The 18,474-nt window shown below is 55.7% G+C and overlaps 6 protein-coding genes across 6 annotated transcripts; 3 read left to right on the top strand and 3 right to left on the bottom strand.

Annotated features, from left to right (window-relative positions):
* Positions 1 to 1,173: 1,173 nt before the first annotated feature.
* Positions 1,174 to 1,882, top strand: CGCA056_v007878 (uncharacterized protein; the record flags this gene model as incomplete). Its single annotated transcript, XM_037323126.1, has 2 exons — positions 1,174 to 1,317; positions 1,418 to 1,882. 2 exons carry the CDS (start codon positions 1,174 to 1,176, stop codon positions 1,880 to 1,882), a joined length of 609 nt encoding a protein of 202 aa, XP_037177932.1.
* A 1,088-nt stretch (positions 1,883 to 2,970) lies between these two features.
* On the bottom strand, positions 2,971 to 5,031 carry CGCA056_v007877 (uncharacterized protein; the record flags this gene model as incomplete). The annotated part of the gene is made up of 1 exon (XM_037323125.1): positions 2,971 to 5,031. One exon carries the CDS (start codon positions 5,029 to 5,031, stop codon positions 2,971 to 2,973), a length of 2,061 nt encoding a protein of 686 aa, XP_037177929.1.
* Positions 5,032 to 5,850: 819 nt separating this feature from the next.
* On the bottom strand, positions 5,851 to 8,604 carry CGCA056_v007876 (uncharacterized protein; the record flags this gene model as incomplete). Its single annotated transcript, XM_037323124.1, has 2 exons — positions 5,851 to 6,613; positions 6,668 to 8,604. The coding sequence occupies 2 exons, from the start codon at positions 8,602 to 8,604 to the stop codon at positions 5,851 to 5,853; spliced, it is 2,700 nt and encodes an 899-aa protein (XP_037177930.1).
* An 828-nt stretch (positions 8,605 to 9,432) lies between these two features.
* On the bottom strand, positions 9,433 to 11,989 carry CGCA056_v007875 (Proline utilization trans-activator; the record flags this gene model as incomplete). Its single annotated transcript, XM_037323123.1, has 8 exons — positions 9,433 to 9,896; positions 9,964 to 10,144; positions 10,203 to 10,378; positions 10,438 to 10,711; positions 10,769 to 11,313; positions 11,366 to 11,542; positions 11,592 to 11,698; positions 11,940 to 11,989. 8 exons carry the CDS (start codon positions 11,987 to 11,989, stop codon positions 9,433 to 9,435), a joined length of 1,974 nt encoding a protein of 657 aa, XP_037178156.1.
* Positions 11,990 to 13,417: 1,428 nt separating this feature from the next.
* On the top strand, positions 13,418 to 15,046 carry UHRF1 (E3 ubiquitin-protein ligase UHRF1; the record flags this gene model as incomplete). Its single annotated transcript, XM_037323122.1, has 1 exon — positions 13,418 to 15,046. One exon carries the CDS (start codon positions 13,418 to 13,420, stop codon positions 15,044 to 15,046), a length of 1,629 nt encoding a protein of 542 aa, XP_037178239.1.
* A 1,074-nt stretch (positions 15,047 to 16,120) lies between these two features.
* On the top strand, positions 16,121 to 18,089 carry CGCA056_v007873 (Carboxypeptidase S1-like protein A; the record flags this gene model as incomplete). Its single annotated transcript, XM_037323121.1, has 7 exons — positions 16,121 to 16,399; positions 16,458 to 16,620; positions 16,674 to 16,910; positions 16,963 to 17,369; positions 17,417 to 17,458; positions 17,507 to 17,867; positions 17,920 to 18,089. 7 exons carry the CDS (start codon positions 16,121 to 16,123, stop codon positions 18,087 to 18,089), a joined length of 1,659 nt encoding a protein of 552 aa, XP_037177925.1.
* Between the last annotated feature and the right edge of the window lie 385 nt (positions 18,090 to 18,474).

Here is an 18,474-nt window from a genome sequence, read left to right as displayed (position 1 = left end):
CGAGGGAGAGCATTCCAAGAATCCAAGGGTCCTAGGACGGTCTGTTGATCTAGACATTTTCGGCCCATTAGTCTACAGATTTCCATTCCCGCCTTGCATTATCAGCTACAACCACTTGCAAAACTCTCCTCCCCTCCCTCCCTCCCGTGCCCAAAGATGAGCGATGCAGACATGGCCATCTCCTCCCATCCTCCATTCCCTCGGGGCGCATCCTTGTCCAGAAATGCTTGGCAAACCCGGACTTCTCGCTTGTCCTCTTCCCCCCAATCCCATGGCTAGACGGAAGAGCTGAGGCGGCCTTTTGCGCAGGACGCCCAAAATCCCTCCTTGGACTGATTAAGTGCATTCGCTTGCCCACTGCGCTGCTGTGCTCGCTTCGTGTTGGTCCTTTTTTCTTCTTTTTTGCTTCTTCTGTCCATGTGCAAAAATCCATCACTTTGGGGGTGACGAGATCGTTCGGAATTGGGCATCTTCCACTTGCAATTGGGTCGGGAACCTCCATTCTCCTGCAGGTCGCTCCTGTGCCACCAGCAACCATTCATTCACCACCCAGGGCAGGTCACATTCAACCACCTGCTTGTTTTCTTAACCTGCCAACCACCACCACCACCGCTCCTCTCGAGCCGCAGCTAGTCGCCGTCCATCTTGATATCCGCTCCACGTACCTTACGCAGCCATTCCTTTTCCCCGCTGGACATCGGCGGTTGGGCGAGGCAGAACCCGACCTTCAAACAACGACCTGCACCACACCTCGACTTTTTGGCGACTCTCACCTTCTCCATCTCACACTCATCCACTTCACTCACCACACCGGCCGTCTTGACTGACCGTTGCCGAATGTAACACACGCACGCACTCAACGGGCCACCACAAAGAAGAAAAAGCGACGCCACCGAAACAAAGGCGCCTCCCAGAGAAACGAAACGGCCGGCCCTTGTCGTTATTACCATTTATTTTCTCTCGTCCCTTCTCGTACCTGAAGCCGCTCCGCCCGCGCCGGCGACCGACCCCGACGTTACAGTCCGCCCAGCACCCCGACCGACCCGACCGACCGTCCTCACCGACACGACCCCTCAAGCGAATGATTCCACGATAGAGAACCCTCGAGGTCCTTTTTTTCTTCTTGCGTCGACGACTTGGAGGCGGCCGAGTCCTCGTCTGTCGTGGCCAGCCATGGCGCGCCCGCGCATCCCCCATCTCTACGGCATCCTCCAGTTCTGCCTACGCCTGACCCTCGTCGTGTTCGAAGTATGCGCCCTCGCAGCGCTCATCATGCTCTCGCGGTACGGGTTTGACTTTCCCATAGGATATGTCGCGGTATGCTTTAACCCCTGCCTCCTTCCTGATCGTGTTCCATGAACAGGAATAAGAAATTTTCAATAAGCGAAGCAATTGCTAACACAGACCTCTGCGACAGTCCGTCTCAGGCATCGTCTACTCCATGGCCGAGATGGTCACCCTCGCCAACTCCACCGGCCAGATCCCGCGCCTACGCACCGGCGCCCTCGTCGTCGGCGACTTCATCCTGTTCGTCCTCGGCCTCGTCGCCTTCTTCTACTTCATCATCCTCAACGGCTGGCGCACCGGCAGCCCCCACCGCGAGTACAAGGCCTGGCGCGACGACCCCCTGCGCGTCGAGAAGGCCACCTGGGCCCCCTGGTACATGTGGCTGCAGCTCATCGCCGCCATCCTGCATTTCCTCTACATGGTCATGCACTGCGTCGATGCCTGCAAGGAGGGCAGCCCGCAGCAGCAGCGCAGGCGGCAGGAGAGGCGGCGGCAGAGGGCGTTGCTGAGGGAGAGGGAGCGGCAGAGGGATCCGGAAGTTGCGCAGGTTGTGACACAGCCGGCTACGACGACGACTACGACGACAAGCCGATGATGCCTTTGGGATGAAAGGGTCGTTTCTTAACGTATTGGGTTTTGTGCTGGTGTTTTTGGAGTTGAAGAGGGATCCTGATTTTGGTGCATTGGTTGCTGCGGCCTTGAGCAAGTGCTGGTCTAGGCCCCCGAAGGAGCTGTTTTTGAAGGAGAAAAAGTCATGTTTGGATATAGTCACTGGATCGGCGAAAAGAGCCTCGCGAAAGGCGTGTTTCCTTGACCCGGAAACGCGCGAGGACTTGCATATGACCTCTGCAGCTGCTGCGCCTACATCTGCATACATACACACTGGGACTGATACCCGGGGAAAATACCACAATATTCTCATCCATCAGAATTGTCCAACACACGCAAAGCTGAACTCCCAAGGTTGACTGGATACAGTTCCGCCGTCCCATCTTCTCTGACCGTCCGATATCTCGGGCAAACCCCGTTGTTTGAGATGACAGAGAAAGGGTTTGTCTCGTACGGAGAGTTCTGACTCTGGACGTTGAGAGTTGGGATCTTGCAGCCGCGCCTGGCGAGAAAGCTCGGATGAGTTTGAAACGCTGGGCAGTCTGCGGCCTCTGCGTTTCTTGCTTCTAGTGCGTGGGCAAGGTTTGAGGCGATCTTGTATGGTTCTCGTCTTGTCCTTTTTGGTGGCCTCGTGCAGGGGATGGGCGTGTAGTGGTTCGTGGGAGAAGAAAGCCGCCCTTGTGCTGTGGCAGGAGTTTTCTCTTCTCGTGGATGTGACCGTCTGACGACGGGGGTTCTTAACTTCGTCAGACTGCAACAAGACCGACAGTCGATGTGTCTATGAGATGGACTCCATCGGTGTCGTCCGCTTTGACGTTGCCCAGGCCGTACGCTTACTGATGCGGTAGGTTATCGAAAGCCACACAGACGTGACCAGTGGGCATGCGATGGGATGTCAAAAGCTGCTCGGACGTTATTCAGCGGACGTGTTGAGACGGAGTCCGATGGGATGAGCTTCCGGGATCCGCGAGTAGGACTGATCTACCTCTGCTCTCTCCTAACGCGGTCACCTCCCAGTCCGAAATCAGAAATACAGTAACGTATCGACTCTCATTATTACATGCATACAAGCCTTTATGCCTCCCTCTTTGACACTATCACATTAACAACCTCCCTCCCCGTTCCTCCCTCAACCCACCTCCCACCGCCCCCAAACTCGACCCATCCCCTCGTCCCCGTCGGCACATCCCACTCGACGCTCGCGACACTCCCGTTCTTCACCTCCCATCTTGCACTGAACTTTCCCAGCGCCGTCGTGAACCCCGCCTGCGCGGCCTCCACCTCCCCGAACACGGGCCTCAGCCGCCACTCCCGCCCCGCGGGCGCCGTCACGCGCAGCCCGACGAGGTACTCCGTCAGCGTGCTCGTCGGGCCCGAGCTCCAGCCGTGCGCGTGCGAGACGTAGCTCGGGTCGTCCGTGTACCCGCGCGTCTTGCGATACCCGAACGTGCCATCCGTGAGATAGCCCTCGATCACGGTCGACTGCGTGCCGTTCGGGTGGGAGAGGTACCAGCCCCAGCTGTCGCGGATGAGGCGGAGCGCGCGGTCGGGCCGGCCGGCGGCGAAGTGCGCCTCGAGCTCGATGGAGGTGATGAAGGGGGAGACGTTGCCGGGCAGCTCGGGGGAGGCGGGGCCGATGGGGGTCCAGTTCTCGGTGAGGGCGGCGGAGACGGAGGCGGCTTCGGGGGAGGAGGGGGCGAGGAGGCCGAAGGCGAGGGCGTAGGCGTTTGCGTCTTGCGGGTAAAGGGTGCGGTTTTTGGGGTTGTCGAAGAAGGCGCCCTTGGCGGGGTCCCAGAGGTGGGTTTTGATTGCGGTTTTGAGGGTCTCGGAGCGGGCGAGCCATGTCGAGGTGAGGTTTGCGGAGGGGGAGGAGGAGTTGGACGGCGCGAGGTCGGCGAGGAAGGCGCCGGTGGTGAGGGTGCGGTAGAGCAGCATGTTGGGCGCGCTGCCGTTCGTGGAGTAGATGTAGCGCGCCCAGTCGCCGGTCGCGGTGGCGTTGAGGATGCCCGTGTCGGGGATGATCTTGGCGCAGATGTAGTCCATCGCGCGGAGGTAGGCGGCCCAGTTGGCGGCGAGCCAGGGGAGGTCGCCGGAGAAGAGGACGTAGTTGTAGGCGCCGATCATGGTCCACATGTGGTAGGTGTCGCTGGTTGCGTCGAGGTAGGGCGGGCCGGCGCGGGGGAAGATGCCGGAGGGCTGCTGGTAGTCGAACATGGTCTGGAGGGCGTTGCGGGCGCTCTCGAGGTCGCCGGTGCTGACGAAGGCGGAGGGGACGGCGACGCCCATGTCGCCGGGCCAGATCCAGCGGTCGCGCTTGGCGCCGTCGAGGAGGAGGGAGGAGCCGACGCCGAGGTAGGCGTCGTTGAACCAGGAGCCGTTCCAGACGGCCTCGGTGAGGACGCGGCCGGTCTCCGGGGGCGCGGCGTTGGTTTGGAGGGCGTAGGCGCCGGCGTACCAGATCTTGTTGAGGAGGTCGGAGGAGGAGTGGAAGTAGCCCTGGTAGGCGCGGAGGTTGGACCAGGTCGGCTGGAAGACGATCTCGAGGGAGACATCGTCGATGGCGACGGTTGGAACGGCGGTGGCGTTGGAGGTTGAGGAGGAGGAGTTGGTCATGAGGTAGAGGGTGAGGTAGCGGAAGCCGCCGCGGAGCTGGGCGAAGGGGACGGTGTAGGAGCCCTCGCCCGCGGCGGTGATGTTGTGAAAGAGGGCCCCGTCGACGCTGATGAGGGTGGCGTTCGGGCCGCGGTAGTTGCCGTTGGAGTTGTCGGAGTACTCGCCGATCCAGTTCTTCGCTTCCGTCCAGGCGAGGCCGAGGGTCGCGGGGCCGTCGCCTGTGTAAGTGTAGTTGACCGTCGTGATGCCGCCCACGAGCACGCCAAAGTCGAACACCAGCGCCGAGCCGTTGCCCTTGAGCGGCTGGGCGCACGGGAACGAGCCGATGGGGTCACCTGTCGCGAGGGAGAGGACGGACTTTGGGCGGGCAGTGCGGGAGTCGGGGGCGTAGATGTTGGCTTCCCAGGGGCCCGGGAAGGAGGCCTCGGTTGGATGAGTGCATGTTGCGTTGCGCCAGCAGGACGATGCCAGGGTGCTGGCGACGAGGCTCGCGCCGAGGAAGAAGCTCTTGGACGAGACCATGGCGGGCTTGAGGTCTAAGCCAGGTGAGAGGAGATAACTTGAGCCGGCGAGCCCAGTCGGACGGGAGTGAGTTTATGAACGAAGCATCGCGAGGTGTTATGCCGAACGATGTCACCGCATCCAGGGAGCTGGGATTCAAGAGACGAGACCTGAGCATTTAGCCTGGAAAGCTACCTAGTTCAATCCCGGCCAGACGCTCTTCCTTACCTGGGGTGGTCATGGTGGTACTAAAGACACGAGGTGAGGTGATATTTGCCGGTAGGTATGGGCCCCTCTCGGTCAATTCGGGACAAAGTTACGTGAGAAGCTTTCACCAGCTCACCAGCTCGATGATTCGTCTTGGGAAGTGGCCAATGATGGAGCTATACGGTTTCCACGAGTCACGGTTCCTGAGATAGGCCAGACACTTCTGACCCAATCCAGGCCGCCTAAACGCAAAGTTGCGAAGCCAATGGCAGGGGAAAGCCCTGGATCGAAGGGGCTCATCGTTATGTCGGGATATCGGCAGACTCGAAGAGAAATGAGAAGCGGGGAGAATCGTGCGGGGTAATGAGATGGTGGCTGGATCTTTTCGCGGGGGAGAAGGCCGGGGATGCGGGGTTTGGAGAAGGTGGGACACTTGGCGTTCGTCTGATCATGTCGTGTTAGTTCTGGGTTGCAACATTGCTCCTAGGCTTTCTGTATTCGTTATGCTGAACGGAGATGTTAGACAAATTGGACGTCTGCCATCACAGCTTGAGTGGGAATCATGGGGCTTGTTGTAGGAAGCTTCTATTCTTGCTCCCAAAATTTGTACACTGAAACTTCATGCAACTTTGTCTACGCCTTCGCAATCATGACTTCGGCCTTTCCGCTCGACAAGTCAACCTTATATCCACCTCTCTCCTGGGCAGCCCCTGTCACCGCAAATGCCGCTCCTCCGGTGGTCTGAGTAAGCCACACAATGGCAGAAGAGGCCTTGAGAGCCGCATCAGACGCAGCTTGGCTGACGCTTAGCTTGACGGTCTGGCCCTCTCGATCATATGTGACAGTGCCAACAGCTCCAGCACTCAACGAGATCTTCAATCCCAAATCCGCAACAAAGACGCGCCGGCGAACCGCATCCCTCGGCTCGGCGACGACAGAAGTGGCGGTCGACTCTACCACATTGCCTCCAAAAACGACCTCGCCGTACTTCTCGGTGTTGACAATGTACAGCGTCTGACCGAGGCCAAGACCCAGGAACCCGAGACCGTAGTCGCCGGTGTAGGGGTCCCACTCGAGGTGCTCGGGGAACGAGTGGAACGCAGCGGACGGGTAGCCCTCCTCGTCGATGTTGCTCAAGGGCGCGGTATTGCCGGCGAACGCGACGCGGATGGCGTTGAAGTCGGACGGGTTGCGCTCGTAGTAGTGCAGCATGGGCAGGGAGTTGAGGCCAGAGCCGTAGTGGTGGAGCTGGCGCTCCGTGCCGGCGTGCTTGGCGCCGTAGTTGAAGTCCCAGTACCGGCGGGCGTTGCCGTTCCAGCCCCAGTGGGCGACGGTGGGCATGTACGCCGTGATGCTGTTGATGGCCTTGGTCGCGGTGGTGTTCAGGCCGAAGTAGCTTTCGCAAGTTAGCAAGGTTCACTGGTTCATGGCTGGAGACTTCATGACTTACTTGGTCCAGTAGTAGACGCCCTCTTGCCCGGTGCTGTCCCAGGCCATCTCGCTTCCGAACGGCACGGCAAGGGTCTCCCAGAAATCGGCGCGGTACTTCATCGAGGCCTCGAGTGTGGACGCCTCCTGCGTCATGTTCTCGCGCTTCAGATCCTCGAGAAGCTCGGCAAAGACCGTTTCGCCCATAAGTCCGGTCAGACCGTAGTCGCAGTCCTTGGCGCCGTCCTTGAGGCAGTACTGCACGGTGTTGAACGCTTGGTTGATGTACCAGCTCCACTCCTCCCGGGTCTTGATCTCGGGGTAGTCTCTGGCCACACGGTACATGGACCAGTAGGCAATGACGGGGTGGACGTAGTTGTAAGCGCGGACGGTGGTGTATGATCTCTCCTTGTTCCATGCGGCCCAGGTAGTCCAGTCCAAGGTCGAATCGTATGTGTAGTTAACCGCATCGGGCTGGTAGAAGAAGGTGCTCGCCCTCACGGCGAACGAGTCGGGCGGCTGGATCGTGCCGAGGACGGTCTCGTGGATGAACTCGTCGAGGACCTCGACCTCGCTGGCCACGGGCTGCACGAACAGCTTCGTGGCCGCGGCGACGTACGCGCCCGTGCCGCCCTCGTCGCTCAATCCCGCGATCCATACCCGGTAGTCCTGCTCGACGATAGCGTTGACCTCGCGGTCGTAGCCCATGATGGACGGCGCGCGGCCGAAGGGGTCGGAGGTGTCGTTGAAGTGGGCGGCGGTGGTGAGGAAGTGGCCCAGGTCGGAGACCGTCTGCGTGGCGGCCTTGGTTATGAAGTAGTGGACGACTTGGGTCTTGCCGTCTTCGTAGGTGATGGTGATCTTTGTTCTGCCCCATTTGCCTTCGACAGGGGTGAGCAGGTAGGGCGAGCCCTTGGCGGCCGTGTCCTGCTTCACAGTGAACACGCCAGAGTCGTCGATGGACTTGACGGGGGAGGGGTGCGTGAGGTACAGGCGAGCAGTGAGGTCTGCGGGCACGACGTATCCCGGGATGCCCACGGCGAGAGGGATATCCGACTTCTCGACGGCATCCTCGATGGTCTGGATGCTCTCGGCGACGGAGAACTTGAGACCGACAGAGTAGGTCTCGCCGGCTTCCAAAGCCTTGGACGTAGGCGTGTTCCACGGGGCACCACCCTTCCACTCGGTCTCCGCCCAGGCCTTGGAGTGAATCATCCACTCATAGTTGCCCTCGTACGTCTGGCTCTGGTAGTAGTAGTCGCCCTGCGGCTCGCTGAGAAGTCTCCATGCTTCGAAAGGGCTCGAGCCGAGAGGCGCGACGACGAGAGCGTTTCCGGTTCCCTTGACGGGAGCCACACGAACGTAGCCAGCGTCAAGGCCAATGTACGGATCCGCGAGCGAGCACTTGTCCTGGAGGTTTTCCGCCTCGCGCGTGCTGAAGACGTTGTTGATGGAGACGGGAAGGCCAAGGGATCCGAGCTCAACGGTGCTGTTGCCCGTGTTGGTCAGGTTGATGCGCAGAGCCAGGCTGTCGCTTTCGGTCAGCCACTCTCTCGTGATGGCGAGAGGGATGCCACTGGGCAGCGTAGGTCCCAGGTCCGCGCCGGCAAGGACACCGGATGCGAGGCCTTCCAGAGCCTTCACGGGCTTTCTGGCCTGGGCAGAGTCGACGCTGGTCCAGTTACCGGCGCCGGCGACCTTGTAGCGAAAGGTGACGTCTCCGAGGTAGTGGGCGCCTTCGGTGTGCGTCAGGTTGGAGAGGAAATCCGAGGGCAGAAAGTCGTGGCCGGAAGCGACCTTGAGAGAAGCGATAGTCTGGGAGTCGCGAACGAACTGGCCGCTGACCTGGCCCGTCTTGTAATCAATGAAGCCATTCGCGATACCGAGGTTGTCTTGGCCGTTGACAAGTGCTGCAAGGGCCAGCGTCAGAGCCGGGCCCAAGCCTGAGAACCGAGACATGGTGAAAGACGAGGAGAGTCGAGCCCTTGTTCGCGCAACGAGCCTTACCTTGCATGCATGTCGTACATCATCGGACGGCAGTACCTTGCTTTTAAGTCTTTCTTGTCTTCATTGGAGGTTGCAACATGCAGCCCTCCGACCCCCTTGTCAATATGCGCTACTCCCCCATTCGCCCGCCAAGAAATGCCGTTTGGTGACATTGTGATGGAAAGCAATCGTTCCATCCGTTGTGGAGAGACCCGGCTGCTCAATCTAGAAGCTCGGGTGGCATTCATACGAAGGAAAAATATAAGGGGAATCGGGGAATGGCCCGATTGCTTCGGCTATTAGCAAATGATCGGCATGCGCCCATCCTCGTTTATGATTGGGGGCTCGCCTCGGTAGACCTCATGTAAGGTACCTGAATGCGACCGGGCGGAGCTCGTAATTATACGAATAAGCCTTTTGCTTTTGTGTTTGAATTCGGGCAACTGTGTGGTGATTCATTGCAAGCTAAACCCCGGGTTTTGCCTCGTCTTAATCGACTTTAGATTAAGACCGAATCATGGAAACTCCCGCTCCAAAGTCTGGAGATATTTTGGCCCGGCGGGATGATCGCCTACGCCGACGGAACTGTCCATTTAGACTTCATCTCAAAGGTTAAAAGACCAGACGAACACGTCGGTTTCGGTTCAACCTTCCCATTGGCCTTGCAGTTGGAGAATTCCCGACGAACATCGCCGCTTGATATGATTCATAAATCTGATTCAGCTTCAATTACCAAAAGGTCCTCGATCCAATATAAACCGCAACGCCGACACGTTAAGCTTCCCAGAACCTTTGTCCATCTCATGCCTGATCATCCATAACCGTAAATGACATCCACTCGTTATCCTCCCATTCCATAGAATTAACCACATCAATAATCTGCTGGGCCGTCAGATCCTCCGCCTGGCTGCTGCTGTCTTTGGTAAACTCGGGAAACGGCGGAGGCGGCGCAGGCTCTTGGACAGCGGCCGCGGAATCCGTTGGCTGCTGTTGCTGCCATTCGGCGCCTTGAGTATCCTCAGGGATGCCCGCAACGCGAGGCTGCGTCGTGGTGAAGTTGCTGAGTATCTCCTCCAGCTTTTGCATCTCGTTCCTGCGGAACCCCGCAATCAGGTTCCCGCTGGCCACCATTTCTTCGATTATGGCATGCGACTTTTCTAGCCATGGGGACTGGCTTTCGATCAGACGGGAATCGACTGCTCGGGCGACGAGGAGGGCGACGGTTGATACGAATAGGGAGTCAAGGTCGAGGGGAAGGAAGGTTTCTATCCTCTGAGTCAGCTTCTGGGGGTTCTAATATGACTTGTTGCCAGGCGGTTTCATGGATCTTACCTAACAATCCTTGAGCTCGTAGTCTGTCGAGGATGTTGAGGATTTGAATCGAGGATTCGGCGCACATTTGGACGGGGTTTCGAACTTTCGGTGATGCTATCAGAGAGTCCGCCTCGAGTGGTGACTCGAATCTCTTGATCAAACAGCATAGGAGCAGGGGTCTTGTTGCGAGGACGATGCACTAAGTGGAGAGATGTTAGTCCATTGGACCACCAACGGGAAACCATGTGTTTACTCACCTGGTAGTAAGACAGGTGCAGGTGCGCAGAGAGTCTCGAGATCCCGTCAAATCGCTCGTCCGCATGCAGTGGGAAAGAGGTGCGAAGCTCGTCTGCGACTGATACAATGCTCTGGAGTACAGCTTTGGTGCCTAGTACGAATCTCTTGTTCAGGCGACCTGTCGTGCCGTAGACAGCTATGAGATGGGAGAAAGCTGATTAGCAGAGTTTCAGGTGATAGAGACGATGAACTTACTGCTGCTGATCTCAGCAATTATGCGCGCAAATTTGATCTGCATGCTCAATGCCGTCGTGCGTTGTACTGATCCCGAGTAGGATGGCAGCTGGCAGTAAACGCCTTCGTCCAGAGTTGACTGAGGCAATCCCATCAATGAGCTCATCTGACGATCCAACACGTACACCGTCCACCAGATCTTGCGACATCTTTGCACCAGCTCCGGACCAAGCTCCATGATTGGCATGTCGGTATGCATACCGTGATTCATCGCCATGCTCTTCGCCTGTCCGATCTGTTATAAAGTCAGCAGAGATCTTCTTCGTCAACCTCAAGGTGTCAGAGCACTTACAAAGTTGTGAGCAGCATGTCGGAAGTCCAACGCTTGGTAGTACCACGCAATCGAGCACAAAATCTCCGAAGACAAAATGGGTTCTTTGCACAGCGCGGTAACGTCTGGCAAGAGCTGGAGAGCCCTGACAAAGAAGTCCGCCCCCGATGGTCTCTTTCCTTCACTCTTCCTCTGGATCAGGCTTTTGCCAAAGGCGAGAATGACGAGAAAGTGGATGTACCAGAGACTGATATCCTCTGCTCGGTCAGCGGACGACTTGGCGTAGAAGTTCTGCATGTTGACCATGAACTCGTCCACTTCGAAGAGATGAAACATCTGGCCGCAGTGAAATTTGACGGCGTTGATCAGAAAGATGGCATAGTCGATACTTGGTATGAAGCGGCTGTCGAGAGCCTGCGTGCTTCGAGAGCCGTCCCATCCGAGGTCATAGGCGCAGCCGTCGAACAACAGACTATTGGTAGGAAGAGGAGATTGGCAGACATGGTCGTGGGTGACGCTGAGAACATGCCGTGAGAAAGACCAGTTGGATCCTGGGGCAAGAAAGTCTGCGTCCGTCAGCGTTGAGATGGCGGAGTATGAAGAGTGACAAGCACTTACAGGCCATTCCATTGGACGCTGAGAGACAGTATCGTGATGGCGTTGCCGTGAGAGGGTTCGTCAGGTCTGGACCGTCGCCATCGGGATTCCGTGGCGGCGAGTCCCTTTGCGCTGCCTCTGGGCTGTGATAGCTAGCGCGACGATGTTCGTCATATCTTGATGGATCTCCGAAGCCATCTTTTCAAGATCAGCAGTTGTCCATGTCGGGGAGGTTCATCGTACATACCCTCAGGATTGTCGACATCATCACCACGCCTGATGCTCTGCTCGGCCAACGCCCTTGCTTGAAGGCGCTCTAGACGTGCGATTTTCTGTTGTAGTTCAGATAGGTATCTAAGCCAATGGCAGTCAGTACTTTTGTCTTCAGAGCTGTGAGGTTGGGAACCGACCCTTGCGTCACCATAACCTTGTTATCGCGCTCATCGAATATGCAAGTCAGCCGCCGCTGAGTACAATTATTGCACGGATGCAATCCCGAGCACTTGATCTTCTGCCTCCGACATCGTGAACAGCTGGCGTGTCAGTCGTCAGTTGCTATCTCCCGTTGGTGAGACCACATCATGTCGCGACTCACGCGTACGACGACCGCTTCGTGATTCTTCTCTGGGTATTAGACGACTCCATCTGGAATTATTCTGGTTCCATGAGCATCAATCGTCTTGGTATCGCCATCGCAGGTGGGTATCTGGGAAGGCAGACTGCCCAGTCCCCCCAGATATCCGTCGTCTGGAGGTGGTGCGGGGTCGGAGGTGCCTCCTCGTCGGCCGGGCCGTACGCCCTCCCTCGAGCCAGCTGCAGATAACGAGGACCCACTGATAGGAGCGCTTATCTAGGGACATCCCAGAAGTTCGCTATCTCCAGATGCCGTTTTGAGCATTTTGTAATGTCATTAGCACGTCGGGTAGTTGGTGGGATGCGGGGTGCATCTCAGTCCGTGCCGTTGGCGAGTGGTGGTCTTGGCTATTGGTGCGTTGCTGGCCGGCCGCCCCTTGTGAGTAGGGGACTTGACGCAGGGCGTGCAGAACACGCGTCGAAGCACCGGGCCGGCGACGATTTCAGCGGTTGGAGTTGGCTGTCATCGGGGACCAATGGGGCATAGAACGGGAACAGGGAGGTCCTGGATTAGTGCCGATTGGATGACAGGGGCATTGACTGAGGAGACTCTTCAGACCTCCTTCTGGAACATATAGAAGTCTTTTTGGATCAAGTGGCTGGGATGTGAAAGGCAAGCAAATTGTACTCCATGGTCTGGCTCCCATGTGCTACAATCTTCCCTTCCAGTATCAATCCTTTGCCCAGTCGATGTGTGAATCTCTGATGGATTGTTCCAAATGATTCCATAGAATGTTTCTTCTGCAGCCAGACTTGTGCTCCTTCCAACACACGACACAAAGACAATGGGAAGCTTAATAATGAGGCGCCCTGCTTAGGGAGTTGTCACTCCAAAGATTTGGGCTGTTTGGAAGAGCGGGGCCTTTGGTGAGTTGATGAGCCAATCACCGCTGAAGACCTCTCTCGACAACTACAGACCTCAACTCCTGGCTCACCTGTCTGCACGACTAAGCGATGCCCACGACAACATCATTTTTAGACTAGCCTTTTGTTGTCTTTTGTTTGAGGAAGGAGTGGCCGCTGAAAGGGTTTTCTTCTTGCACCCACAAGAATTTGAAAATTCTTCTCCCTCCCACATCCTTCGATTTTGCTGTTTTGCTTTCCACCAAACCCACCGTCTCGAGGACGAGCGACAAACAAAACTTGCTTTTCGCGCAGCTGGACTCGACAGTTTGCTTTGAGTAAGTCTTCGTACGCTTCAGGGGGAAATTTCGACCTGTTTGAATATCAAGCTGACATTCCTGGAAAAGGCAGATCCGCGAAGACATCTTGCTCAACATCAACGGGCGAGCAACAAACACACCTGGCATTTTGTGCAGCTGGACTCCATATTTTTGAGTAAGTATTTGAACGCTTCGGGGAAAAGCCGACCTGTTTGAAAACCAAGCTGACATATTCAGATCCGCGAAGACGTCTTGCTCATCATCCATGGACGCCAATATGAGCTACGACGTTCCCTACGAGGACCAGAACTCCCTGTGTGAGCAGGGTAACCATAGCTATGCTTCTCATGATGGAGACGAAGTTGGCATGAGCATGGACTTTCACATGGCCGACAATACCGAGGTTGCTGATGCTCACAACGCATTCGCCAAACAGGAGGACGAGCAAGCCTGCCGCATTGATGACACCGTCGCCCAGGACGAGCGCATGATCGAGGATACATCGACCAACGATCAGCAGACTCATTTCGCTAATCATACGAACAAAAACGTGGACCCCGCCGTGGAGGCAAAGCTTATCGATGACTTCCATCGCCTCGCAGCGGAGATTCTCGTCGCTTCAAAGGAGAATAAGGGTCCGCCTGCCCAGGACATCTACGACAGCCTCGAGCAGCACTTCGGCTACATTGAGTGGCGGGCCGATGTCATTGTCGGAGATGTTCGTCGCCGTCTGATGGACACTGTGCTCGTCATGTTTGACCCGGATTCCCTTGAATCTCAGCAGTACATTGATACCAAGAGCCAGGAGCGGGCGTTTAAGTTGTGGGAATTTTGGGCCTTCACCAACTTGAGCCAAGTGGATGAAACCACTTTCGCTGCTATGGACGACAGCGATCGAAAGTATTGCATGGTTTTCAACAAGGAGTCCATCATCATGCCTGGCTCAATGCCAATCTTCCACCCTCAAGCTTGCTACAAGGCCCCGGAAGCTGACATGAGCATGGGAGATTATGATTCCATGGCTAACCATGAGACCGTGGTCTCTGAGGATACTTCGCAGTATCTTGGTCAAGCCGAAGATGGTGTATATCACTCGCACTACTCACAGGGCCCGATGGACGGACAAAATTTCTACCACATGTCGCTCCACGCTTACCCGGAGGTTCCCACCTGTGTTCATGACCCCCTCAACACGGAGGATCACATGGAGGATCACACCAACATGCAAACAGCAATCGATCCAATCGCTCCAGTTGCTGTGCAAGCTAAGCCGAGCAAACACAGAGCTGCCAAGCCCCGTCGGAAGACAGCCAAGGCTGCTGCTGTGGAGAGTGACTCGAACAGCAATCCTCCCGACGGCCTCTACGTTCCCGACAAACATCATGAAATGTTCGGCGAGAACGGTCCTTTTCGAGGCATCGCTTACGTTCTGAAAGCTGGCAAGAGAAGCTGGGTGGCCCATCCCGATTATGCGTCAGTTAAGTCGAGAGTCTTCGGGGACAATCACATCCCCGTCGGCAAATGGTGGCCGGCTCAGATGGTCGCCTGTGTCAACGGCGCCCATGGTAACTGGTTCGGCGGAATTACTGGAGACAAGGACCAGGGTGCTCATTCGATCGTCAAATCCGGTGGGACTTACGACAGTCTCAATGAGGACCAGGGCAATACCATCTTTTACTCTGGATCAGGCGCCCACAAGTGTACAGACAACAAGCCGAAGAATTCTGACGGCACTGAGATGCTGTATAAGTCACTCAAGAGCAACCGGCCTGTCCGCCTGCTCCGTGCAGCTACCAAGAAGGGCAACAACGGTCTTTACAGCCCCAGCGTTGGCATTCGGTATGATGGCCTGTACGATGTGGTTCGTCGCACCAAGGCCTTCAACGACAATGGAGGCGCCTACTAGAAGTTCGAGCTCCAACGTCGCGATAACCAGATCGACCTCGAGGAACTCCGCGAGATTCCCACCAAGGAGCAGTGTGCCATCCACGCCGCTATGAAGACGGCGTACCCGGCAACGAACAAGAGATTCAAATAGTGTGTATTTCACGCGCGGTGGAAAGTGAGTGCCACGGGTGTCTATCAGAGAACCAGGATGGGAACGTCGCTTGGCTTTCAATTTGCTCGTATTATCCGCCCACGAGAGTATGGAAAGTTTTAAAGCACATTGGGGGTTTTGTTTTTTGGAAGCCATAAGGCCATTGATCAGGGTGGAAGAATCATTTTTTGGGATTGCCTAGTCTCACGATTGAGGATGGATGTACATAGAGTCTACTAAACCTCGAACGTACCTAGACAATCAAGCATACCCACCCAATCAGTGCCTACGTTCTCGGACTATGACTGTCTGGATTGAGCTGTAATAGAAAGACAGGGGATGTTATTATCAGGACAAGGGGTGATGCAAGAACGGGTGGCCCGATTGCCCAATCTCGGAGATCGGGAAGGACTCCGAAGTAACGTATGATACGGCAAATGATCAGCAACATCGATACTTCGACAACCAACATCCAGTCCCTAAAATCGGGCGGTCTTTCATACTTGTCTTGGCGAATGTCACTGATTGGAGCGGGTAGTTGATCACGTCCCATGGAAGTCGAAGTAAGCTCTCCCCGGTCCGGATTCCTGCTGGCCAGCCCCCGGAAGCGATGCGAAATTGCCCAGTGTGACGTAATTGCACACTCAATGCTCGTATTGAGCATGAAGCGAAGAGTCTCAATACTAGACCTGAGCCGGTCGCAGCGCGCCCGACTGATGGGGGAAATTGTCCAACAAAGGGCTTCCCATTTGGTTGATGAATGAAACGTACTATTATGCATGCCTATGAAGCGTCGACGAGCTTCCTAATCTATCGACCATGAGCCAGTGATATGTACTGATACGCTTATAATAAATGGTATCGCCGGCGTGAAAAACAAGCCCGTCCAGTAATGCGAAGCTGCCAGCCTGAAACTTCTTCACTCTGAAAGTCACCGTCAGTATGAGACTCCAGAAGCTCATCGCCGCTCTCCTCGCGTCATGCGCGACACCAGCACTCACTGCCGTCTTGCGACCAAGACAGGCGCCGGGTGCTGCTGAGGGTGTGACGATGATCACCAGTCCTGGTGGTTCTCAAATTCGTTTCAAGGAACCTGGCAAGGAAGGAGTTTGCGAGACCACGCCGGGGGTCAACTCCTACAGTGGATACATTGATATCGCCCCTGATGTTCATGTGTTCTTCTGGTTCTTTGAGTCGCGGAGAGACCCTGCAAATGACCCTGTGAGCTTCCAAAGTTCGACTCGTCAAACTTGGAGGCCCTCGAGCTGACAGAATCCAGGTTACACTCTGGCTCAACGGTGGTCCTGGGTCCGACTCTCTCATTGGACTGTTCGAGGAGATCGGACCTTGCGAGGTTGTCGAGAATATGACGACGGTCCTGAGAGACTACTCCTGGACTGATATTTCCAACGTCCTCTTCCTCTCCCAGCCAGTTGGAACAGGTACTTTCTCCAAGGTCTTGAAAACTACGTATTCTGAAGACTGACCGTCGCAGGCTTCTCCTACAGCGAGAAAGAGGTGGGTTTCCTTGACCCAACCTACCTCCTGGTGGACAAGGAGCCCGAGAGCTCAGATGAGCGAGAGGGTCGTTGGGCTGTCATCGACCCAACAAAGGAAGACACCAGCCGTCTAGCTGCCATAACCTGCTGGGAGGTTTTGCAAGGATTCTATGATGCTTTGCCGCAACTGAGCACGTCAAACATCTCCTCTATTGACTTCCATCTTTGGGCTGGTGAGTAGGCTGATCAAATCCGACTGTCCCCGGGTTACTAATGGAATTCCAGAGTCATTTGGTGGCCACTGGGGCCCGGCGTTCTACACTCTCTTCAATGAGAAGAACTCCGAGCTCGATGAAAACACCGCGACAGGCCGCAAGTTGAACTTGAAGAGCCTCGGCATCGTGAATGGCATTGTTGACGAGCACACCCAGACGCGATACCTGCTTGACTTCACCAGAGGAGAGAACAATGGATACGGAGTTGATCTGATCAACGACACCATCTACGATTACGGAAAGTGGAACCGTGATCGCCCAGGTGGATGTCAAGAGAAGCTTGACTATTGCGACTGGCTCAAGCGAGACTCCATCGTTCGTCGCTCTGCCTGCTCAGCTGCTCAGTTTATCTGTCAATCCGATGTCGAGGGGATGTTTTACACATTCAATCTTGAAGGTCGTGGAACTTATGATATTGTGAGTCCCTCGACACTAACGACTCGTGCCGGACTTACCAGGCATAGCGCTTTCGTTCAGGAGAAGACGTTCCTCCCAACTACTGGAGGGTAAGTAGACAAAGCCTGACACCAGAGCGATTGCTAACTATGCAACAGCCCTACTTGAACACCGGACCCGTTCAAAACGCTCTTGGCGTGGATCTCAACTACACGTCAAACAACCTTCTCTACACAGCTTACACCCTCTCTGGAGACTTCGCTGTCGGCTACCTCCCAGACATCGAAAAGCTTCTTGAGCTTGACGTACAAGTGTCCCTCGTCTTTGGAGATGCAGACTACATCTGCAACTGGCTTGGCGGAGAAGCGCTCTCCCTTGCGGCTGAGTGGTCTGGTGCCGAGAACTTCCGCGACGCTGGGTACACGGAGCTTACGGTCGATGGGGTTGCCTATGGAGAAACGCGGCAATACGGAAAGCTGAGCTTCACTCGAGTTTGGAACGCAGGCCATGAGATCCCATGTAAGCCACTGCGAACCCCGGTGATGCACCGCACCAAGCTGACAATCACCAGATTTCCAGCCAAAGGCTTCATTCCAGATTTTCAACCGAACTACCAACCGGTTTGATATTGCGACGGGTGAAGTTGTGATTGCTCCTGATATCACCTACAAGACGAACGGGACAGCAAAGACAACGAAGACGACTACTCTGCCACCTTTGCCAGCTCAAACGCAAGCCTGAAGGATAAGCACGATCAATCTAGCAGGACGTACTCTACGGCGTTAATCAAGTGTCAATAACCTTGTTGGGCTTTGGAGAGCCAAGTGCGCGTGTGTCTGTGTCGGTTTAAGCTTGACAGTAAACTTGAATAGAGCGGATAATTCTCAGCTCTAGCGGGGAAATGAACTTCACACTTGGTGATGATATTCAATTACTGCCATTTGTATCACTGAGGACAGAAAAGGGTCTAGATGAGGTGCAGCTTTGATGATATCCCGTATGACTGCTTACCTAAATGTAAGCCCGTCTTTTTCTTGTGATGAATAGTTACTTTTTTTATATGCTCATACATAATCTAAGGTATCCTACTGTCGTCGTAGTCTCTACTTGCATTATTCTTTATCAA

Source organism: Colletotrichum aenigma (assembly GCF_013390185.1).
Source record: "Colletotrichum aenigma strain Cg56 chromosome Unknown KSG_Cg56_contig05, whole genome shotgun sequence".
In the NCBI taxonomy this organism is placed as follows: domain Eukaryota; kingdom Fungi; phylum Ascomycota; class Sordariomycetes; order Glomerellales; family Glomerellaceae; genus Colletotrichum; species Colletotrichum aenigma.
This window is presented reverse-complemented; position numbering and strand designations above follow the sequence as displayed.